The 20,533-nt window shown below is 57.3% G+C and overlaps 1 protein-coding gene and 1 long non-coding RNA gene across 2 annotated transcripts in view; one reads left to right on the top strand and one right to left on the bottom strand.

Annotated features, from left to right (window-relative positions):
* GRM4 (glutamate metabotropic receptor 4) overlaps positions 1–14,978 on the top strand; it is a 34,632-nt gene extending 19,654 nt beyond the window's left edge. Inside the window, exons 5-11 of the mRNA XM_053964104.1 lie at positions 1,766–1,920; positions 2,360–2,500; positions 5,751–5,951; positions 6,599–6,735; positions 7,167–8,102; positions 12,613–12,859; positions 14,141–14,978. Coding sequence (XP_053820079.1) covers positions 1,766–1,920; positions 2,360–2,500; positions 5,751–5,951; positions 6,599–6,735; positions 7,167–8,102; positions 12,613–12,859; positions 14,141–14,190 — 1,867 coding nt within the window. The 3' untranslated portion in view covers positions 14,191–14,978. The remainder of the gene's footprint in view (positions 1–1,765; positions 1,921–2,359; positions 2,501–5,750; positions 5,952–6,598; positions 6,736–7,166; positions 8,103–12,612; positions 12,860–14,140) is intronic.
* A 4,350-nt stretch (positions 14,979–19,328) lies between these two features.
* Positions 19,329–19,968, bottom strand: LOC128799635 (uncharacterized). Its single transcript, XR_008434785.1, has 2 exons — positions 19,916–19,968; positions 19,329–19,698 (listed from the first exon to the last, which is right to left on the bottom strand). It is a non-coding gene; the product is annotated as an uncharacterized LOC128799635 (long non-coding RNA).
* Positions 19,969–20,533: the final 565 nt, after the last annotated feature.

Raw genomic sequence — 20,533 nt, 5'->3', positions numbered from 1 at the left:
CCACAGCCACACAGAGCCCACGGAGGAAAATCCCACTTCCCATCGGTTTTGGCAGCCCTGGATATCATGAGCTGCTGCTTCACACCACGCAGGGGCTGCTCCCAGCTGGCCAGGGCAGGACCCAGGCACTGGTTCTGCTTTGCAGAGCAGCCCCAGCCCCAGCGTGGCAGCGGAACAGATCCAGGGGACCTTTCAGGGACATTTTGGGGACCTTCCCAGCACTCTGTGCCCAGCAGGGCCGGGGATGTGGCCGCACTCGAGGGTGATGAGCTGCTCTGCAGGCGAAGCGGCGGCTGCGGCTCCGTTGTTTATGGAGCAGAATGATTCACATGGAGCTACCCCTGATTTCCTAAGTGTCTAATTTATTAATCAGCAAACATTATGTAAATGTGGGTAAACTGCAAGTTTAAATCAGTTTACATCAGATGTGCAAACTCTCCCAGTTTCTTTTTTCCATCCTTAATAGAAATGTCTGCGGAGCTGACATCGGGTGGGGGTGAGAGGGAAAAGGGATTTACCTTGCAGGATAAATGGCAGGTCCTGTTATCAGGGCTCTGGAAACATCCAAATGGGATTGCAGCTCTGGGCAGGGGGTTCTGCAGCCTCCTTTAGCCCAGGAGTGGGGTTCTCCATGATCCTGATCCTGCATTGTGGAGCCTGGAAGATGGGAAGGACAGAATGGGAAGGTTGTAGCTGGAATTCTTGCCTGGCTCAGTTCGGGTGTCAATCACTGATCCCACGGAATTTCCTGGGCTTGCCCTGGGGAGATCCTGCCCCGCACAGGGAGCAGGGGCAGCTGGAGGTGCTGCTGTCTCAGAGTGGGACACGGGCTGTGACTGTCCTGGGGAGGGATGAGCCCGGAGCCCAGGGCAGCCTGGGCTGAGCTCGGAGCAGCCTGCACGGCTCCCACTGCACGCCTGCCTCTTCCCATCTCGTTTGCACTCTGCTGCATTTCTGTGGGTTTTTTTTTTTTTTTTTCCTTATTACACGTTTCAAACACCATCTGGACTTGAAATGATCCGCTCCGACGCGGGGGCTGAGTCACAACCTGCCTTGGCTCTGCACGGGGAGATTGAGCTGCCCTGGGCCCCGCTCCCACATGGCTGGGGACCCACAGGAGCCCCCGAGGGGACAGTGAGCCCCGGGAGACAGAGCCCGCAGGGTCAGATCCAGGAATGCTCTGCTCCCATCCTCCCACTGACTTTCTGGCCTGGCTGGCGCTGGAGGAGTGCGCAGGCACGTCTGGGTGTCTGCACCAGGAGGGATGCTCAGCAGGACCGATGGCATCTCCGCTCCCAGCTGCTGCTCAGCTGCCCAGTTGAGCCCAGCACAGCTCAGTTGGGCCCAGCACAGCCCAGTTTAGCTCCATTCTGGGCGCTGGCAGCACTGGCTGCTCCTCTCCCAGGGCTGGCCATGCTGGAGTACGCGCTCTCCACGCTGCTGCTTTCCCTGCCTGCTGCGGCATAACCTGATTCTTTATTTTTTTTCCTTCTTAATGTTGGGTAATTAAGGGGAAATTCAATTACCAGTCAGCAAATATGCAAATGAAGTGGGAGAAGCAGCCTGTGTGCCCAGGCTGGGAGGACAGAGGGTGCAGGAGCTGAGTGGCACCGCTGGATTTTGTGTGTCCATGTACACCGGGTTGTGCCTGGTGCTAAACTTGTGCCTGGAGCAGGAGATGCCACCAGCACTGTGCCAGCGTCCCCACTGCCCTGGGGTCAGACAAAGGAGTTGGTGGCCAAGCCTCTGCTGCTTCTTTCCACAGAAGGGTGCTGGAGGCGGCCAAGAGGGCGAACCAGACGGGGCACTTCATCTGGATGGGCTCAGACAGCTGGGGCTCCAAAATTGCCCCGGTCCTGCACCTGGAGGAGGTGGCCGAGGGCTCTGTCACCATCCTGCCCAAGCGGGTCTCGGTCAGAGGTATGGGCTGTGCTCCCTGTGTCCCCTGAGACTGCCCTCCTTAACTGCAGGTTTTGGCTGTGACACCGCCGTGGAATCACCATCATTTGGGTTGGAAGGGACTTTAAAGACCTCCTGGTTTGCCCACCAATCGCCTCCTTATTTCCCACGTGCCATGTTTTCCCTGCTCGCCCTCTATCACCAGTGTTCCTAGGGAGGCATTTCCTGTTGCTCTCAAAGTCCCAGAAAGTCTCTGCTTTGCAGAGGATCTTCCCTGAGTGGATTTTCCACTCGCATCTCTGCACAAGTGACACTTTGGACACAATCCCACCACACTCTGGTGTGTCCCCATCGCTCACAACAGCTCCCTTCCCCTCTGCCTGGGGAACTTGGCAATGAGTGATGCATCCCTCAGTCATCCTCAGGATTTATCCCCTCCATCCGCTTTCTCCCCGGGCAGGTTTCGACCGCTACTTCTCCAGCAGGACCCTGGACAACAACCGCAGGAACATCTGGTTTGCCGAGTTCTGGGAGGAGAATTTCCACTGCAAGCTGAGCCGGCATGCGCTCAGGAAGGGCAGCAGCATCAAGAAATGCACCAGTAAGAGCTTGGGGGGCTGCTGTGGGAGGTGGCGGCTCATGGGGGGTGTGGTTCTGCTTGTGAGCATGGAGTTTTTCTGATCCTGGTGGGGATCCCGATTCCAGGTTCCCAGCTCCTTCCCCAAGCCCCTCTGTGCATTTTGAGTCATTTCCAGCCAAAAGAGGCTTTAGGGACGAGTGCAGTAAACAAGGCAGCCGGGGATCTGTCTTGCTGACAGCGCTGCTGTCAGGTGATGGTTGGAGGCTTGGGGAGGTGACATGTTTACTGAGAGATGGGAGAGATTTACTGCCTGCCTGGCACCGCCTGAAGACAGATGACGGCGCCGTGGCTCGCGGGCTGCGACGTGGCAGGACTTGGGGACATTGGCGCGTCCCTTCGTCCCCTTGGGAGGGATGTCTTTGGAAGCCATCGTGTGCCGTCAGACAGAGGGACCTGGCTGTGCCTGCGAAGTTGGATGGTGAAGGTTTTGTTTTCCCCCTGCTTTCACCACTGAGGATGGGTGAGATGGTGCTTCCACATCCTTGTCCTTGCAGGCATTCCCCAAGGGTTCATCTGGTGATCTGGGTGGGTGGGAGCTGAGCAAGCAGCAAGAGCACGCCAGGAAACTGGCCCGTGGCCATGGCCTTGGGTAGCCAAGAGCTCCTCATCCTTCTCCAGAGCATCACGGAACCCTCGGCACCAGGAGATGCATGAGCAGGCCCTGCGAGTGCTGATCTCCTCATCTCCACCGTGATGCAGCTTTTAAACAGGTGATATTTCAGAGCCAAGGTGTCAGTGGAAGCAGCTGAAACTACGATGTGGCAAATGTCCTAGGAGCTGTCTGTAAATCATTGGAATTTGTCAGCAAATAAACCATCTCCCGAGTGATTGCTTGGCAGATAGAGCAGGGAACTAACGCCTGCTGAAGCAAATCACCTGCCCCTGCAGATCCACGAGCTCCTTCCTTGCAGGGCTGATGCAAACACCCGGTTTGGGGCTGTTTCTCTCAGGTTTGGGTAGATCCCAACGTGGCCAAGAAATGCCAGCTTGGTTAGTTTATTCCACCCCAAAAACCAAACCAAAGGATCCCACTCTGAACCAGACAGCTCCTGGCTCTCGTTCCTGGATGGGAGGGCTGGGAGGAAGGTGAGGGCTGAGCTGATGGAATTCCTGATGGCAGCTGCCTGTGTTACCCCTGAGACCAGCCCTAGCACCCATCACATGTTTGCCACAAGCCTCCCACGTGGAGGGACCGTCCCTGCTCCTGGATGGGCTCACCCAGCCCAAAAACGAGGCAAGGGGTGCTGGGTGCTGCCGCCAGCACCCACAAGATTTGGAGATTCTCCATCCCCAGCTCCCCACAGATGTGCTGGGAGTGATTTTGATTAACTCCTGCCAAAAGGCAGGACCAGTGGTGTGCTGGGAATTGATTGTAATCCCGTCTCATCCGCCGCCGGGGAAGAGCTGCGTCCCTCCTCCGAGGGGGCCGCCGAGCCTCGTCACGCTCTTGAAAATTAATTACCAGCCCTGTAGAATGATGCACGACCCTGCTATTATAATCAGCAGGTCACCTCCCTTCCGTGGCCCTCATCTATTGGAGCGTGGCAGAGATTTATTGTCTCCAGGTTGGGAACAAGCCTCGGCTGTCTGCTCCTCATTGCCCCTCTGTGCACCGGCCTAATTCCCGTCTGGAAAAAAGCAGCTGGGGCCGGGGGCAAGGTGCTGACAGACAGAGGGACAGCCCCAGGGATGTGTCCTTATCTGCACTGCTCAGCCTTGGCACAGGGATGAAAAGGCATCCTCCACAGCCTGTGCTATTGCAGTGGGTTGGATTTTGGGATGAGGTGACTGAGGGAAGCTGAGGAGCTGTAAGGGACCGGCCCCGGGCCCTGTGTGTGCCCTGGGCAGGACGGTGCTGTGGATGGTGGCAGGGCTGTGACATCCCCATGGGCTCAGCTCCCTGGACAGTCTATTACAGCTCCTCTTTTAATGGGTAATTATCTTGACAAGACAGAGTGGCCTGTCTGCGCCTTCGGAGATGAATATGGGGAAGGGCCTGAAGTTGAGGGAGAAGATTAATGACTCCTGTCAATAATGTGGAAGGAGGGATCACCTGCCGGGCTTTGCATGAGTAATCTCCACACTCCAAAAGCGTTTTTATAACTTTGAAGGATGGGCTATGAATTCACCTCCGTGATATCATCTTTTCCTGTCGGTCAGTTAGTTATCAGTTTGCTTTAGTGTCACGTCAGTGGCACAGGTCCTGGCACAGGGACCTCCAGCAGGGCTCACGGGGCTGTCCCCTCTCACTGGAGCTTCATCCCACTCCCCCACAGCAGGGAAGGAAGGGGTCAGCTCCTGGTGCTTGGTCCCCTGCTGTCCCCGTGAATGCCACCTCGCATCGGGGCGGGTCCCTGCGAGGTGGAGCTGGAGTTAATTTTGAGCACCCTGGCGTGGCTTTCGTGCCCTCGGCTCCCTGACAAACCCTCCTTCCCACCGGAGGCCTGGCAGGATGCCCGGCCGTGCCTCGGGGCAGGCATGGAGGGGCAGAGGCCGGAGCTCTCCATAGCCGTGGTGTCCCTTGGGAGATGCTCTCTTAGCTGTAATTAACAGCGTGCTGCGTTAATCGGTGTCTTCTGCTAAGTGATTAACATGTTTGTGGGCCCATTACGGGCGGTTATGACAGGGGGGAAGGCAGCTGTCACTGGTAATTGCCAGATCCTTGCAGGATCCTGCCAGCTGGGGAGGCTGTGGGGTCAGCAAGGCAGGGGGGGTGACAGGGGGTGACAAGGGGAGTGGTGCGGCCGGAGGCTTTGGGAGTGAGCGGGGGACCGGCAGGCAGTGATGGATGCTTCCTGGGCAGTCCTTGACACCGCTGGTGGAGCCTGAGCTGGTGGAAACTCCTGGGAGATGAAGGAGGGATGAAACATGCAGGGGTGAGGGTGGGATGTCGGTCACAGCCCAGCCTGCATCCTGTTGGGAGTTCAGGGCTGTCCCACGGCACGGGGACGTGACATCCTGACATCCCGAGGGCTCTTGGAAGCACAGCAGGGTGCAGCACCCACATTTTCAGAGCCTCCCAACGAGGAGGTTGGCTGGGTATTCCCCAGGGAATGTTCCTTGGCTGCGTGTCCCCTGGCTGTGCAGGTTTGGGAGCGGGGTTGGAATTTCCAGGGTGGGCTCGTTGCCAAGGGTTTGGGGTGCAGCAGACACATCCTGGGGGGCACGGCTGGGGCACAGGAGGTGGAACCCCCTTCCCCTGTCCCCGCAGACCGGGAGAGGATCGGCCAGGACTCCTCGTACGAGCAGGAGGGGAAGGTGCAGTTCGTCATCGACGCCGTCTACGCCATGGGACACGCCCTGCACAACATGCACAAGAACCTGTGCCCCGGCAAGGTGGGGCTGTGCCCCCGCATGGACCCGGTGGACGGCGTGGAGCTGCTCAAGTACATCCGCAACGTCAACTTCTCAGGTCTGCTGTGCCCTGGGGCGGTGGCAGGAGCAGCCCTGGGACCCGGGGGGGTCTCTGCTTGTCCCCAGTGTGGGTCATGCAGCAGCACCCACAGTTAATTTGTGGTTCCATTTGGCACCTGCTGCACTGCGAATGCAGCGTGAAGGGAGGGCAGCGGGTCTGAGCTTCCACATCTCCTGAGAGCCTTTGGAGGTTAAATCTGGCAGCAATCCTGCCCTCACCTGCTGCCCTGCCCTCACCTGCTGCCCTGCCCAGCCTCTCCCCCTGCCAGCTCCTCCCTCCCGGCTGGCAGAGGTCCCACTGCCTCCCGCTGCTCTGCCCTTGTCTGTCTCAGATCTCTGGAAGCACATCTTTGCCCTTTCTCCTTAATAAACATTTTCTGTCTGGTCCCCTTATTATTTCTATTTATCTCCACCCTCTGATCTCCTCCACAGTGTCTCTTTTATTTATTTTCCCCTCTCGCTTGATTCTTCTCTTCCTCCCTTTCATTAGTGTTTATCTCCAGAATTCACTTGATTTAACTTTTAAAGCTGCTTTTCCCCCTGTCTTAGAAGAAGCAGCGAGGGGGCCAGAGCCCCCTTGGAGCCCATCAGCAGGGTGGGGGTTGCTGGGGGTGCTGTGGGTGCTGAGCCCCCCCTTTCCCACAGGCATTGCCGGGACTCCTGTGACATTCAATGAGAACGGAGATGCTCCGGGGCGTTACGACATCTACCAGTACCAGATCAGGAACTCCACCCCTGAGTACAAAGTCATCGGGCAGTGGACAGACCACCTGCACCTCAAGGTAAGGGCGTGGTCCAAGGGGAAGGTCCTGCAGGTTTCTCTTCTCACCACGAAGAGTCTGGGAGCCCCTGGGTGCAAAGCCAGGCAGCCAAAGGTGGTGGGGGCAGAGGGGAAGGTGTCCCCCAGGTACACACTGGTGCTTCAGCACGTGTGACCACACCCTAGGGACTCTGGCTATGGGACAGGAGACAGGAGCCAGACCAGAGCAGATGGGATTTCCTCAGGGAAGGAGGGGCTTCATTTTGGGTTTCTGTTGTTGAATCTTCCCAAAAGGCTTCACCTATTCCAGGTTGGGCTGGGACTGACCCTTTGTGGGATGTGCTGACGGGTTGAGGGTCCAGATCCAAGCAGGGCAGGGCATCCCCTGTGCCCAGGTGTGCCCGGCAGGTGCCCGCTGTGCCCTCAGCATGGCTGGTGCCATCTGCCCCGCAGGTGGAGAACATGCTGTGGCCGGGGGGCGGGAGCCAGCAGCCCAGCTCCATCTGCAGCCTGCCCTGCAAGCCGGGCGAGAGGAAGAAGCTGGTGAAGGGCATCCCCTGCTGCTGGCACTGCGAGCGCTGCGACGGCTACCAGTACCAGCTGGACGAGTTCCACTGCAAGCGCTGCCACTTCAACGAGCGGCCCAACGAGAACCACACCAGCTGCACGCCCATCCCCATCATCAAGCTGGAGTGGAGCTCGCCCTGGGCCGTGGTGCCCGTGTTCATCGCCATCGTGGGCATCATCGCCACCCTGTTCGTGGTGATCACCTTCGTGCGCTACAACGACACGCCCATCGTCAAGGCGTCGGGGCGGGAGCTCAGCTACGTCCTGCTCACGGGCATCTTCCTCTGCTACGCCACCACCTTCCTGATGATCGCCGAGCCCGACCTCAGCACCTGCTCCCTGCGGCGCATCTTCCTGGGGCTGGGCATGAGCATCAGCTACGCCGCGCTGCTCACCAAGACCAACCGCATCTACCGCATCTTCGAGCAGGGCAAGAAGTCGGTGAGCGCCCCGCGCTTCATCAGCCCCGCGTCGCAGCTGGTCATCACCTTCAGCCTCATCTCCCTGCAGCTCGTCGGCGTCTGCATCTGGTTCATCGTGGACCCGTCCCACTCTGTCATTGACTACGAGGACCAGCGGACTACAAACCCCCACTTTGCCCGGGGCATCCTCAAATGTGACATTTCGGACCTGTCCCTCATCTGTTTGCTCGGGTACAGCATGCTCCTCATGGTCACCTGCACTGTGTACGCCATTAAGACCCGCGGGGTCCCGGAGACCTTTAACGAAGCCAAGCCCATTGGGTTCACCATGTACACGACTTGCATTGTGTGGTTAGCCTTCATCCCGATATTTTTTGGGACGTCGCAGTCGGCGGAAAAGGTAAGGGAGGAGGGGAGAGGCCTGGCTGGTGTGGGTTTGCAGGGCTGGGAGAGGCTGTGGTGTTTTGAGCAAGAGGAGACCTTCCCTGCAGCTTGGTCAGCTTGGGAATTAGGGTGGGAAGTTTTCCGTGCTCTGTTGGCCCCACTGCCCCTCGTGGGTGGGGGCAGTGGGCAGCACAGGCTGCTGCTGCGTGGGCTGGGGGAGGATGAGCCCCTGGGGCAGGTCCCACCTATCATGGGCACAATTTCTGCACAGAAAGGGACCCGGTGCTGCCCAGCTGGCCCCTGTTCCCAGTGCTGAGTTCCCATGGGACCGAGGCCAGCCTGGATGAGGCTCCGTGCTCAAGTGCGAGGGATTAAGAACAAAGAATAAAAATCTCATGAATGAGACCCAAATCCCTTTGCCTGCCAGCCAAAACAGGAATCATCGCGTTTCTGTCAAACGCAAACAGCTCCCGCCTGCCAGCCCAGCGCTGCTCTGATGAACAAACCTTGGAGCTGCTGTTCCCTGGAAATCCCTGGGGTGTCCCAGCACCCGGATCCCTCTCTGGATCCCCCGAGTGTGTCCCCATGCTGCTGACACCGTGGCTTTAGGACACACCTGTTGCAAAGGTTTGCTGAGGGAGCTTTTGCTGTGGACACCTGAGTTTGTTGTGTCCTGGAGCATCTCTTCTCAGAGCATCCATCCCTCGAGGAGGCCGAGTCTGCCCGGCCACCTCTGACCTTGGCTCAACCAGAAGGTCCCACCAGGCCTTCTCTGGCTGGAAGTGTGAAGGAGAATTAGGGGAAATAAATGGAGCCTTTTGTAGCATTTCCATTTTGATGAGATAGCAGGGGAGATACTAACAAGAAAGCAGGTTTTTAAAGAAATTATTGCAAAACAAAAGCTCCCTGAAAGCCTCCTTAATGTGCTTGGCATACTGTGGGTAATAAAGATGGAAATGATAATGATTGTAGATTATGCGCAAGGTTGCTCACCTCTTCACTGCAGCTTGTCACGGGATAATTTAGGGCTGCTGAACGCTGCCTGTCAGGCAGCAGCTCCACAATAGGCTGTGCCTCTCGTTGGGGGTTGTAATGCACAGGCCTGCTCTGTTATTAGGCTGCTAACAAGCTGATTAGAGGTGGAAAAAGTGATGTTCCCAACTCCCCTCGGATGTGGAGCTCTGTCTCACAGCCCGGCCCTGCCTTGAGCCTGCTGAGCCAATCCTCGAGGGGCTTTGGGATTCCAGGTTGGAGTTCTGCTCTGCCGATGTGGGAATGGGCTCTGAGTATCTCCAGGCCATGGGAATGAGCTCTGAGTGTCCCTGGGCCACAGCTGAGGGATGATGGATGTGCTCAAATGAGGCTGGAGAGAGCAGCAGGTGACTGGGGCTCCCTCAGTGCTTTAGTTGTTGGTTTGCCCTCTCGGGGAGAAAAAGGTGGAAAAGGAGCTGTTGCACAGCCTGCACGGAGGGTTGTGGCTCTGACGTGTCCTTGGGGTGACAGCTGGGGGCACTGGCATTGGCATCACCCACGTGGTGCTCTGGGGATGCTCCATGGGGCACCCCCAGCTCACCATGGGGAGGCATCCCATCCCCTTCACCCCACTGCTGCTGGGACTGAGAGCCTCCTGGGCTCCGTGGAGTGTCTGCACCCTTGGGAACGGGAAATCCAGGAGTATTGTCTGGGCTGTCCTCTCATGGCTGAAGTCCTGAGGATGCCACAGGGCAAACCCTCACCCGTGAACCCCTGGGACTCCTGCCCTGACCCCAGCTGAGGCTGCAGGGCTGCAGCAAAGCCTTCCTCGTGGTCTGGAGGAGTTGCATTACAATCCCCAGTTTTACTTTTATTTGCTTTACCTCATGCCCACAACTTTGCATGGAGGTGGCACATTATTGTAACAAGTCCCCCAAGCCTTTTCTGAAAAGAAGCTCTCATCCCCGCCGATCCCGGCGGATTACAGAAATAGCAGTAACAGAGCATCTAAAGAAAGAGACAATTTCCTGTGCTGATAAGGTGGCAGCAGAACAGTGGAGTCATTGTCTGCTTCCCTGTTTATCACATTTGCTTTTAGCCAGGGAAAAGAGAGAAGGGAAGGAGAGAGAGGGACTGTCCCGTGGTGTTCGGAGTGCTGAGCAGGTTTGCCCTTCCCCAGCACCCACCACGGTGCAAAACCCCTTGTAGTGGGGCCAGGCGTGGATTTAGTGTGGGGGCAGCTTCCCATTAATGCAGAGATTTGCTGTGGGACAGGCACAAGCCTGGGCTGTGCCTCAAGCCTGGGCTGCTTCCTCGGGCAGGACTGAGCTCAGCTCAGCCCTGGGCAAAGCTGAGCACAGCAAAGGGTTTGGGGGCTGCTGTGGGGTCATTTTGGGTTACTGCTGTCCCTCAGCGTCATCGCCCTGAGCCGGGGCTGCCTGGCCTCTTTGATCCAGCCCACGAGGCAGCAGGAGCTGGAACTTGCTCAATAAGCACAGCTCACACCTCCCAGGGCTCCGGAGGAAGCTCCAGTGTTGTTAACGGAGGGGCAAAGCGGGGTCCTGGGCTGGAAGCCAATTAAGAGAGTGGGAAGTGAAACTGTGAGAAATGGTCATTTTTTGCAGTGGCAAAAGGTTAACTGAGCAGAGTTGCACGGCTGTGTGGAGGCTCCAGGCTAAAAATATTCCTGTCTGAGCTGGTGAGGGGTTTGCTGCGGCGAGGCACGGCTGCGGAGGCTGGAGCGGGCAGGAAAACGCTTCCTGCAAACACATCGTGGGGGGAAGGTTGCCACAGTGGCTCTGGGAGACCCCAAAAGTGCTGCAGGAGGCAGAGAGCGGGGTGGGGAGATGGGGCTGGGGCCAGCGGGGTCCCAGCACAGGGGAGTCCCCGGCAGCACTGGGAGAACTGGCCCAGGAGCGAGGGGGGAGCACGCACGGAGATGTCTGAGCTCAGCTCAGCTCAGCTCAGCTCGGCTCAGCTCGGCTCAGCTGCTCTCTCCCTCCGTGCTGAAACGCCTCCAAGCCCCAAGGCACAGGGAGGGGGGACTCTCTGCAGAGGCACAAAATACAGAAATTGCTGGATTGGCAAGGGAAGGCAGGGAGCCAGGGAGATGAGGGGTGCTGAGCTGAGCCGTGCCCCAGCAGGGTCACGCTGTGCTGGTTCCCAGGCAGGGCTTGGGGTGCCTGGAGTTGGGGGTCTCAGTGTTTCCCTCATTCCTGGCCAGTCCAGGACACCCGTGGCAGAATTTGGAGAGTTGGAGTGGATAAAAAAAAAAAAGGAAGAAATAAAAAAGTGCACATATTCTAGCACAGAGATATGTTTTGACTTTGCTTGATGAAATGACATTTTTATTTCCAAAAACTGCCTAGAGAGGGAAGGTGGAACAAACAAACCGGCGCGTGTGACAGCAGGAGGTTTTATTCTGGGGACAAACCAAAGTTTTTCAGTTGACTCAGAACCAGCTTGGTGGCATTTTCCCTCTGGGGTTGAGTTGGAATGCTCGGGGCCAGGTGCTGGTTGGCTTTGCAGGGTCACAGGTGGGACCTGTGGGTCCTGGGGGGGGTCCTGGAGCAGATGTGTCCCACCAGCTCTCGCTCTCAGGAGCTGTGCAGAGCCTCTGCCTCGCGTGTGCTCTCCAGCACCTCTTCACTTCAGAAACCCTCAGGTGAAATGTGTGCCCCTGGGCACATGGGGACCCCTGCTCTGGCTGCTGCTGTGGCCCCCAGGCTTCCCTGGCTCCTCCAGGTGCTGCCTCCTCAGAGGGTGTGAAATCCCACCTGTGAACCCCTGAACATGGAATCGGGTGAAGCTCAGGAATTGCTTTAAGGCTCCTTCTAAAGCCTCGTGGGTTACCTGCACACAGGTGTGTGCAAAGGCATCTGGAGACCCAGACCCCCCCCCCCTGCTCCTCCCCAGAGCCTCAGAACTGCCTGGTGGAGAAGGGGATGCTGGAGAGGAAGGAGCCAGATGCTGGCAGAGCAGGGATGCCCATGGAGCAGGGACTTGTCCTCCTGGCCTCCCCGAGAGGTGGGATGGGCAGGGGGAGGGGGTCTCTGCTTCCAGTTGCCACCTGCTTCAGATGCCCCGGCTTGAGAGGAGCCTGCCAACTGCTCTCCATAGAAAAATGGATTATTCTACAGTCAGATTAATGGGCTTTCATTTTGGAAAACATCTGTCACTGTTAGTCCTGGACAGTGAGCGTGAAATTAGTTTTGACTGCAAAAAGGCAGCGTCGGTGTGTAATATGTGACTTACATGACAAGAGCCCAGGAGTCAGCTGGGGAATGGGAATTACCTGTTGAAGGGAGAAGGGCAGTGGGGCGTGCCCTGGCATTGGGGGCCCTCGCTGTGCCCAGCACCAGCCTTGCAGCTCCTGCCCTGAGGCTGGCGGAGCATCAAAGCTCCCCTTGAACACCCAGCACTGCCAACATTGCAGCGCTGCCTCCCCACTCCTTTCATTCAACCCCAACTTTCCCTCGTTTCCCCGTTTCCTCCTTTCCCTTTTGGATCCCACAGGGGCTTGGGCTCTCAGCTGGTGCCCTTGTGTCTTGCAGATGTACATCCAGACCACGACGCTCACCATCTCGGTGAGTCTGAGTGCCTCGGTGTCCCTGGGCATGCTCTACATGCCCAAGGTGTACATCATCCTCTTCCACCCGGAGCAGAACGTCCCCAAGCGCAAGCGGAGCCTCAAGGCGGTGGTGACAGCGGCCACCATGTCCAACAAGTTCTCTCAGAAGGGAGGGTTCCGCCCCAACGGAGAGGCCAAGTCGGAGCTCTGCGAGAACCTGGAAACGCAAGGTGAGGCGGCTCCCGCAGGGGCTCGCAGCGGGATCCTCTGGGGATCATAAACGGGAACGGGGAGAGCCGAGCTCCATCTGCACATCCCTGAGTCCAGCAGGAGTCACGCAGGGCTGGGGGAGCTCACAGTGAGCAGGGCTGGCAGCTCCCGTGGTGCCCAGGAGGGAACGGGCACGGCAGCAGCGCTGGGGGCGGGAGGCGCAGGGGGACGTCAGCGCAGCACCGAGGGGACATTTTTCACTCTGTCACCGCCGGGTCACGTATCCTTAAATAAACAACAGAATAAATAATTCACAGGGCTTTGATACGGGCAGATCAGCTACGAAAACATCGCAGCTAACAAATAGCTCTGTCAGCTCCAATTCCTTCTGCTCTATCTAATTGTTATCTGGGAACACCAGCTGGAAACCTGCAGCAAGGTTCCACTGCCAGCCAGGCACCGCGAGCTGCTGGTGTCCCCTCCCTGTGGGGACACCTTTGTGCTCCTCAGGGTGTCCCAGGCTGTGCCATCTGTGCCAGCACCTGCCCGTGCCCTTGGCTGCAGGGTGTTGCTGTGCCTGCTGACCCCGTGGTGCCTGGGGACCTCCTGGGTCTCGGCAGAGCGTTGTCCCCACCCAGGGCAGTGGCACAGCGCTGCAGGGCGTGGGAGGGTTCATTGCTCTGTGGCTTTTGCTGTGCCCCCCAGTGCCACCCTGGGATATGTGGTGGCTTTGGAGCCATCGCTGCCTCCTCTCCTGGTGCGTCTGAGGGCAGGGGAAGCTGGGGGTGGCAGCAGGGTTGTGTCCCTGTGGCACCCTCTGGATGAGGGGACAGCCAGGGTGGTTGATTTTGTGCCCTTCTGCTCCACTCCCAGCTGCCATGGAGTGGTGACCAGCGGTGTGGGACACCCAGCTGGGATCCCAAAACCCCCTGGGACCCCACGATTTGTCCCAGGCAGGGCTGGCTGGGACAGGCTGAGCTTTGGGAAGGTGCAGCACCTCTGGGTCTGTCTGTAGGAGGTTGCTGAGGGGAGTGGACGGGAGCCTGAGACCACATTCCCGCTGCTCATGGCACATCCTGGGGCTCTCTTTGGGGTGCAGTGTCCTTCGGGAGCACCCACAGCTGCTGCGGGGCTCAGGGCAGGACCCCAGGTGCCAGCACTGCCCAGATCCCTGAGCAAACCCTGTCACATCCCTGCCGGCACCTCCTGGCACGATGGCCGGGTCAGGGGGATGGGACAGGAGCCAGGAGGGGAGGGTGGCCTCTGCTGATGACCCACGTGAGCTCTGTGTCTCCTTCCAGCGCTGGCCACCAAGCAGACCTACGTCAGCTACAGCAACCACGCCATTTAGCTCCAGGAGCGGGCACCGGGAGGGAGCCGAGCTCCTCGCAGGGACAGCGGCACAGGACAGGCAGGTGGCAGCTGGGGGACACGCCCCAGGGCAGAATCCTGGGGGGAAAAATGCCATCAACAGCAGCAAAAAAATCCATAAAGAAACACTAAAACTCTTCCAGCGCCCACGGCGGCGATGCATGGCTCCCACGGAGGGACGCCGGAGCGCGGGGACGGAGCACGGGCAAGAGGGCACGGACTTCAGCAAGTCTTTGGGTTTTTTTTTTTTCCTGTATTTTGGCAAAAAAAAAAAAAAAAAAAAAAAAAAAACAATAGGAGCCCAAACATTTTCCCTTTTCTGGAATTTGTGAGATTGTTTGTGGTTGTGCAGAACCTTCTGTTTTCTCTTTTTATTTTTTTTAATCCTCTGTTTTCTTTTGTTCCTGTCTTCCTCCGTCCCTCTTCACTCTCTACCCCATATCCTACCAAATTCTATATGTTGCAAAAAGGAATAATAAATAAAAATACTTAAAATTTACATTAAAAAAAAAACAGACAGCAAAATAAAATAAAATAAAACCTAGACTGTGTTCAAAGTGCTGATTTCTATAGGTGGTTCCTTAATGTATGTGATGACCATATGGATTGAAATATGTCTGCTTTATGTACTGACCAGTCAAAAAACAAAAACACACAAAAAAACAAAGTTCAGTGCCTGGATGTTTATGAATTATTCGATGACTGTGTAGAGCATGATCATTTTTATACGAGGAGATTTCTAATAAAAGACCCTGGTTTTGCACTCGGCGTTTGCTGTCTCTTGGTGACTTGGTTTCAGGAGGTGCCGGGGAAGGTTTTGGGTGGCCAAACCCTCTGGGAGAGCTCAGCTTGCTGCCCTTCCTCTGCAGGCGTTCCTGGAGATTCCAGGCAGCTGCAAACCGTGCGAGAGGGGATGGCACAGGGAGAGGGGAGCTTGGCACGTCCCTGGCACGGGGCACTGGGGCAGCTTTGGGGTGGAAAGGGCTGATTCCTCCTTGTTTTCTCTTCCCTGAGCTGTGAGAGGATGGAGCAGAGGGGAGGAGATTTCCCAGGGCTTCCCACACCTTCAGGCTGCCGGGAAAGCGCTGGAGTCCCCATGCCTGGAGGGATCTGTTTAAAAAGTGTGCAGCTCTGGCACTTGGGGACATGGTGGCATTGCTGGGTAAAGGGCTGGACTGGAGGACCTCAGAGGGCTTTTCCAACCGAAAGGATCCTGGGTTAACAGAGAGCAACAAAAGCAGCTCTGCCTGGTGGGGAGGGCTCCTCCTCAGGCTCCAGCCTGTCCTTGGGATGGCACAGCCGTGGGTGAGGGACGTGGCTGTGCCCAGAGCCTGGGCTGTGCCTTTTTGGGGCACTTTGGTGCATTGGCTGCTGCTGTTTCTGTCTCTGGCCCGGGCATTCCAAGTGTTTCCCTCTTGGACTGGGGCTGGCTGTGCTTGTTGGCTGCTGGATCAGGAGAGGAGGGTCCAAACCTGGCTCTTTTTTGGGAAATGGGGCAGAGAGGTGCTGGGCACCTCCAGCTTCTGGACAAGCTTTGTTTCAATCAAAAGCCCAGTAAAATGCTGGAGCTGGTGATGACCTGGCCTGGGAGGGGGTGCTGGGATGGCTCCCTGTCCCTTTGTGCCTGTTCCCCCAACCCCAAAGTGCTGCTATTTCCCTCTCTCTGAGCCTGTGTGGTGTCACCCCTGTATTTTGCACATTTCTAGAGCTGTTTGTGTGTTAACCACAGCTCTGCTCTCCCCCTGGGGTGTGTGGGGGGCACCTGGATGCCCTGAGCCCCACGGCAGCCTCAGCCAGGAATTGGTGCCAGAGGGAAATGCAGCTGCTCGCTGCCTGTGCACAGAGGACAGAGCCTGCCTTGAAGGCAGGAGTTAAAAAAGGGGGGGAAAAAGCAGCATAATGAAAAGCTGGAAACTTTGATAAGATCATACTTGTCAAAAGAGCTTCTCAGGAGAAGAAACTGCTCCGTTCCCAGCGCATCCATCACTGTCGGTTCAGTGAGGCCCTGCCTGGTTCAGAGGGCCCCGAGAAAAGCCGAGTCGATGTCTCTGGTGCAGCTTCTGGCTCGGGGATTCTGCTCTCATGGTGTCACGAGCAGCTTTCACCCTGAATTCTGCCCGATAACGACTGGAAAGGCTGACTCTGACTTAATTACAGCCTCCGCCTGCCTCCCCTCGCCGTGCCTGTGAGGGGGTGCTCCAAGCCCTGCAGAAATGCCCCATTTTTGTCACCCCCGAACCTGAGCTGCTGGAGGAGCCCTGTCCCTCCCCACCCATTCCAGTGGTGGATGCAGTGACCTCCGAGCTCAGCTGGTGGGTTTTATCCAGCACCTCAGTGCTGTTTAATTCTAACCACCTCTTTGATGATTAAAAGGGAGCAGCCTCTGAGCCTCTGAGGTGGACGGGGATCCAGCCAGGCTCTGCTCTGGATGTTGCAGCAGGGACCTTATGAGCATCCAGATTCTGCTTTTCTGCTTTGCTTAGTGCTTTTGAGGGTAGCTCTGCCTGTGGCTGGGGAGAAGAGCAGAGTGGATACCGATTCCTGGATATCAGACTCCTAGTTTTGGGTATTTTGGGTATTTTTTTTCTTTTAATGAGGTAGCCGGGAATCGTTGCCATTGTTTCTCCTCCTCGCCTCCCTTAGAGCTTTGAAAGCACTTGTCTGATTTTCCTCTTATTTCTGTGAAGGGCTGTTGAATTTAAACAATGATAATTGCCTGAGTTCCCCGAGTGCTTGACCTGCAGATTTTTCACTTTTTCTGGGACTTTGAGAAGTGATGAGGAAAAATCCTGGGCTGGTGCCAGCTCCCTCCATGCCCTGCTCGTATCTTCCTGCCTCCTGGAACTTTCTGTTGTCCTTGGCTGCTGTTGCCCATCGCCAGCTCTTCTCCTGAGCTCCCTTCTCCAGGGACAAGCAGGAACTTTCGGGGTCCCAGGGCACAGCTGGGGGCTGGAGTGGGAGCTGTGCCCCCGCCTGGAGCAGCAGCGGCCTGGAACCAGTCATTAACTCTCTTCTGTGAGAGGCAAATTACAGACTTCGGTGGCATAATTAGGCCAACTCGATGGGAAATGGAAAAACAAGATAATTTCCCTGCGAATTTTCCAGCCTGCCTGCCACCTCGTGCCTCCCTTCCTGTGTCTTGGGGGAAATCAGCCCCTGTGGGGTTGGAGATCTCTGGTTCCTCCTCGGGGAGGAAATCTGGAGGAAGGGGATGGGAAGAACAGGGCTGGAGCAGAGCTTAGTTTGGGCAGGACAGGAGGGCAGGGCTCCATGCAGCTCCTCTCCCATGAGGAGAGCCCCCCAAGGACCCATTTTCAGCCCAGGAGAGCCGAGGGGTGCTCAGAGCAAGGTGGGACTCAAGGTCAGAGCAGGGGGCAGCAAAGCTGAGGTGGCTGCTGTGCTTCCATCCATGGTGCAGGAGCAGCTCTGGGAAAAACTGGAGCTCTGAGAAAAGCATTGGAGGAGCTGCGATGAGCCCCTCAGTGCTGCTGGGAAGGTGGGCAGTGCCTCTGAGATGGGTCGAGGGGACAGTGGGTGCCCTGGAGGGAGGTGGCAGCACCCAGCCCTGTGGCTGGGGAAGGCCCAGCAGCAGCGGAGCCCTTGGAGCTCCCTTTGGAGCAATCCCTGTGGCTGGAGCCACGGATGGAGGCATGAGCTGTGGATCCGAGGGCTTCTCCCCTGCCCCAGTGTTCTCTTGTAGGGCCCAGTGAGTCAATGGTGGTCTGTGTTGAAATCTCACTTCGGTGGTGAAAGCTGCAATTAGCATTTAATGAAGCTTCTTGCTTTTATTTTTAGGTAACCTCCGATTCCCTGACTGTGTAATTTAGTCCTCCATTGCTTGGAGATAATTAAAGTATGTCACTATAATTTGCTTTTTTTAAAAGCCTGTAATTATGTTTTTATTGAGAATAAAAAACGAGGGGGGGGGAGGGGGAAACGAAAACAATGTTAGGGGAGGAGAAAGCTTTGGATGGGCAAGGGGACTTCTTCCAGCTTGACTGGTTTGGAGCTCGTTCCAGGATGGGTAGGCTGGGGACAGAGGAGAAGCCCCTGGCTGGAGTGGGAAACAGTGAGATGAGGTGTTTGAAGTGGAGGGCTGAGAGCTCTGGGGCTCCCCAAGCCCTGAGCGTGGTGGGGGCTGCAGGAAGGGCCAGCTGGGCTTCCTCTGCTGCCTGGCTGCTGCTCCTTGGCATCGTTCTCCTCCCTCACCTGCCCCCCAAACGCCAGGCTCTGCAACTGGGGTTGGCTGAGCCTGGGGCAGCACAGACGAGGTCTCATCCCTGCCCTCCCCAGTCCCAAACCTGCCCGAGGTCTCATCCCTGCCCTCCCCAGTCCCAAACCTGCCCGAGGTCTCATCCCTGCCCTCCCCAGTCCCAAACCTGCCCGAGGTCTCATCCCTGCCCTCCCCAGTCCCAAACCTGCCCGAGGTCTCATCCCTGCCCTCCCCAGTCCCAAACCTGCCCGAGGTCTCATCCCTGCCCTCCCCAGTCCCAAAACTGCCCTTCCCAGCCCAGCAAACACCTGCAGGGCTCCCTGCAGCTGCAGCATCTTTTCCCGCAGCGACCGAACGCGCGATGCTGGAGCAGCACTGCCCTCCCTGCGCAGCCACGAATGAACAGCGAGGAATTAAAAGTCTCTTCCCAGGCCTGACAGCGCTGCGCAGCCCTCGGGGGATGCTCGGGCTCCATTTGAATCTCTAAACGCTGCTGTGGATGTCAAACAGCCGCTGTCCCTCCAGTCCCCCCGCGGCTGTGTGACGCCGAATGTGCCAGCCCGAGTGTCCCGCCTCGCTGGTGGCCCCGGGCCAGGCGCTGCTCCTGGGCAGCCCAGTGAAACCAGTGCCTCGAACTGGTCTGGAAAGAGAGCGCAGCCGCGGCCGCAGGAGCCGCTCACCTGCAATTCACAGCCTGGAAATTGGCTGTTGGAGGGAAGTTGAATAGCGAATAAATTCGAGATAATTGATTGGCCTGTGGCCAGTTCACAGCCGGGGAGAGCTGAAATGAGTTGGATTGTTGGCTTTTTCTTTAAGTTAGACTCACTCAAAAATGTGAGCGCTAAGAGGTTACATTTAGTTTGGAATATATTTAATTCATTAAAATGTTGATCTCTGCTGCAGAGTTCAGATCTGATTCCAGGCTTTATTCCTTATCTAAATGCAAAGGTTTCTTGCCAGAAATACAAAGCAGAAAAGAAATCTTGGTGCTTAGGAAAAGTGACATGATGGAAGGAGCCGGGGCTGGACTGCGCCGCACTGCGGGAACCTGCTGGGACTTGAGCTGACACCCTCCCCTGGCCAGTCCTGGATTCCTCCTTCCCACACTGGGGTGCGGCGTTTAGGGTCCCATCCTCCAGTGTCCCCACGTCCCGAGTGCTGCCGGCGTCACCCCGAGCTCCCTGCAGCCAGTCCCGCTCAGGGCTCTGGGGTGCTGCGGGATTTGCTGCAGTCCCCTGCAAAACTTCCCTCGGGAGCTGCCGCCTCCTCACGGAGCTGAGGCCAAAGTCACCCAGGAAAGTTTTGGATAGAGCAGTACCAGGCCAGGGATTTCTGTTCAAGTGCGTCCTCAGCCCCCAAATCCCTGATCCCCTCTCGGACACCTGAGCTGGTGGCACTGGGAGCAGGCTCAGCCCCCTGCCACGCTCGCAGCTCGTTTGTCCCCCACCCTTGCTGTGCAGAAATGTCCCTCCCCAGCTCGCTGTCACCGCACCTTCCTCGCAGAGGCTTTGTGATCTGCAGGGGATGACAAAGGGATGGAACAGCACTTAAACCCCCCTAAAATCCACACACCATCGCCAGCTTTTGTACCGGTTGCTATGGGAACCCCATACGTGCACCGGAAACGCTGGAGTATGCAAATGAGCTTCTTAATTAGTTCTCCTCAGCCTTTCATGCTCGTGGTGCAGCAATTTGATCATTAGATGAACATGCCACTTCATTATCGGCAGCTTAACCAAACACGAGCTGGGGTGACCTTTGGGGAGGGCAGGGTGCCTTGGGAGCCGGCTGAGGAGAGGGATGACGGGGCCCGGCGGCTGCACGGAGCTGGGAACCTTCTCCAGCAGCTTCCAGACCGGTGGGAGCCGCCGGTGTGGGTCCTGCTGCCTTTGGAGAGGAGCAGGCAGGCGGGGGCTGAGTCTCCAGACAGAGAGCTGGGAAAGTGCAGCTTGGCTCGAGCTGCAGGACTGAGCTCCTGGAGAGGAGGCACAGCTGGAAAAGCCAAGCCCTGAGCCTCCCACCCCCGCCCGAGCCCTGCGGGGCCGGTGTCAGTGTCACCCTGCTCTGCTGGCCTTGGGGACAGGCGCAGGACGCGCTGCCCCCAGCCCCA

The sequence above is a fragment of the Vidua chalybeata genome, chromosome 24, assembly GCF_026979565.1.
Source record: "Vidua chalybeata isolate OUT-0048 chromosome 24, bVidCha1 merged haplotype, whole genome shotgun sequence".
NCBI classification, from domain to species: Eukaryota; Metazoa; Chordata; class Aves; order Passeriformes; family Viduidae; genus Vidua; species Vidua chalybeata.
Note: the sequence above shows the minus strand (reverse complement) of the source record. Positions and strands in the feature narration are given on the sequence as shown.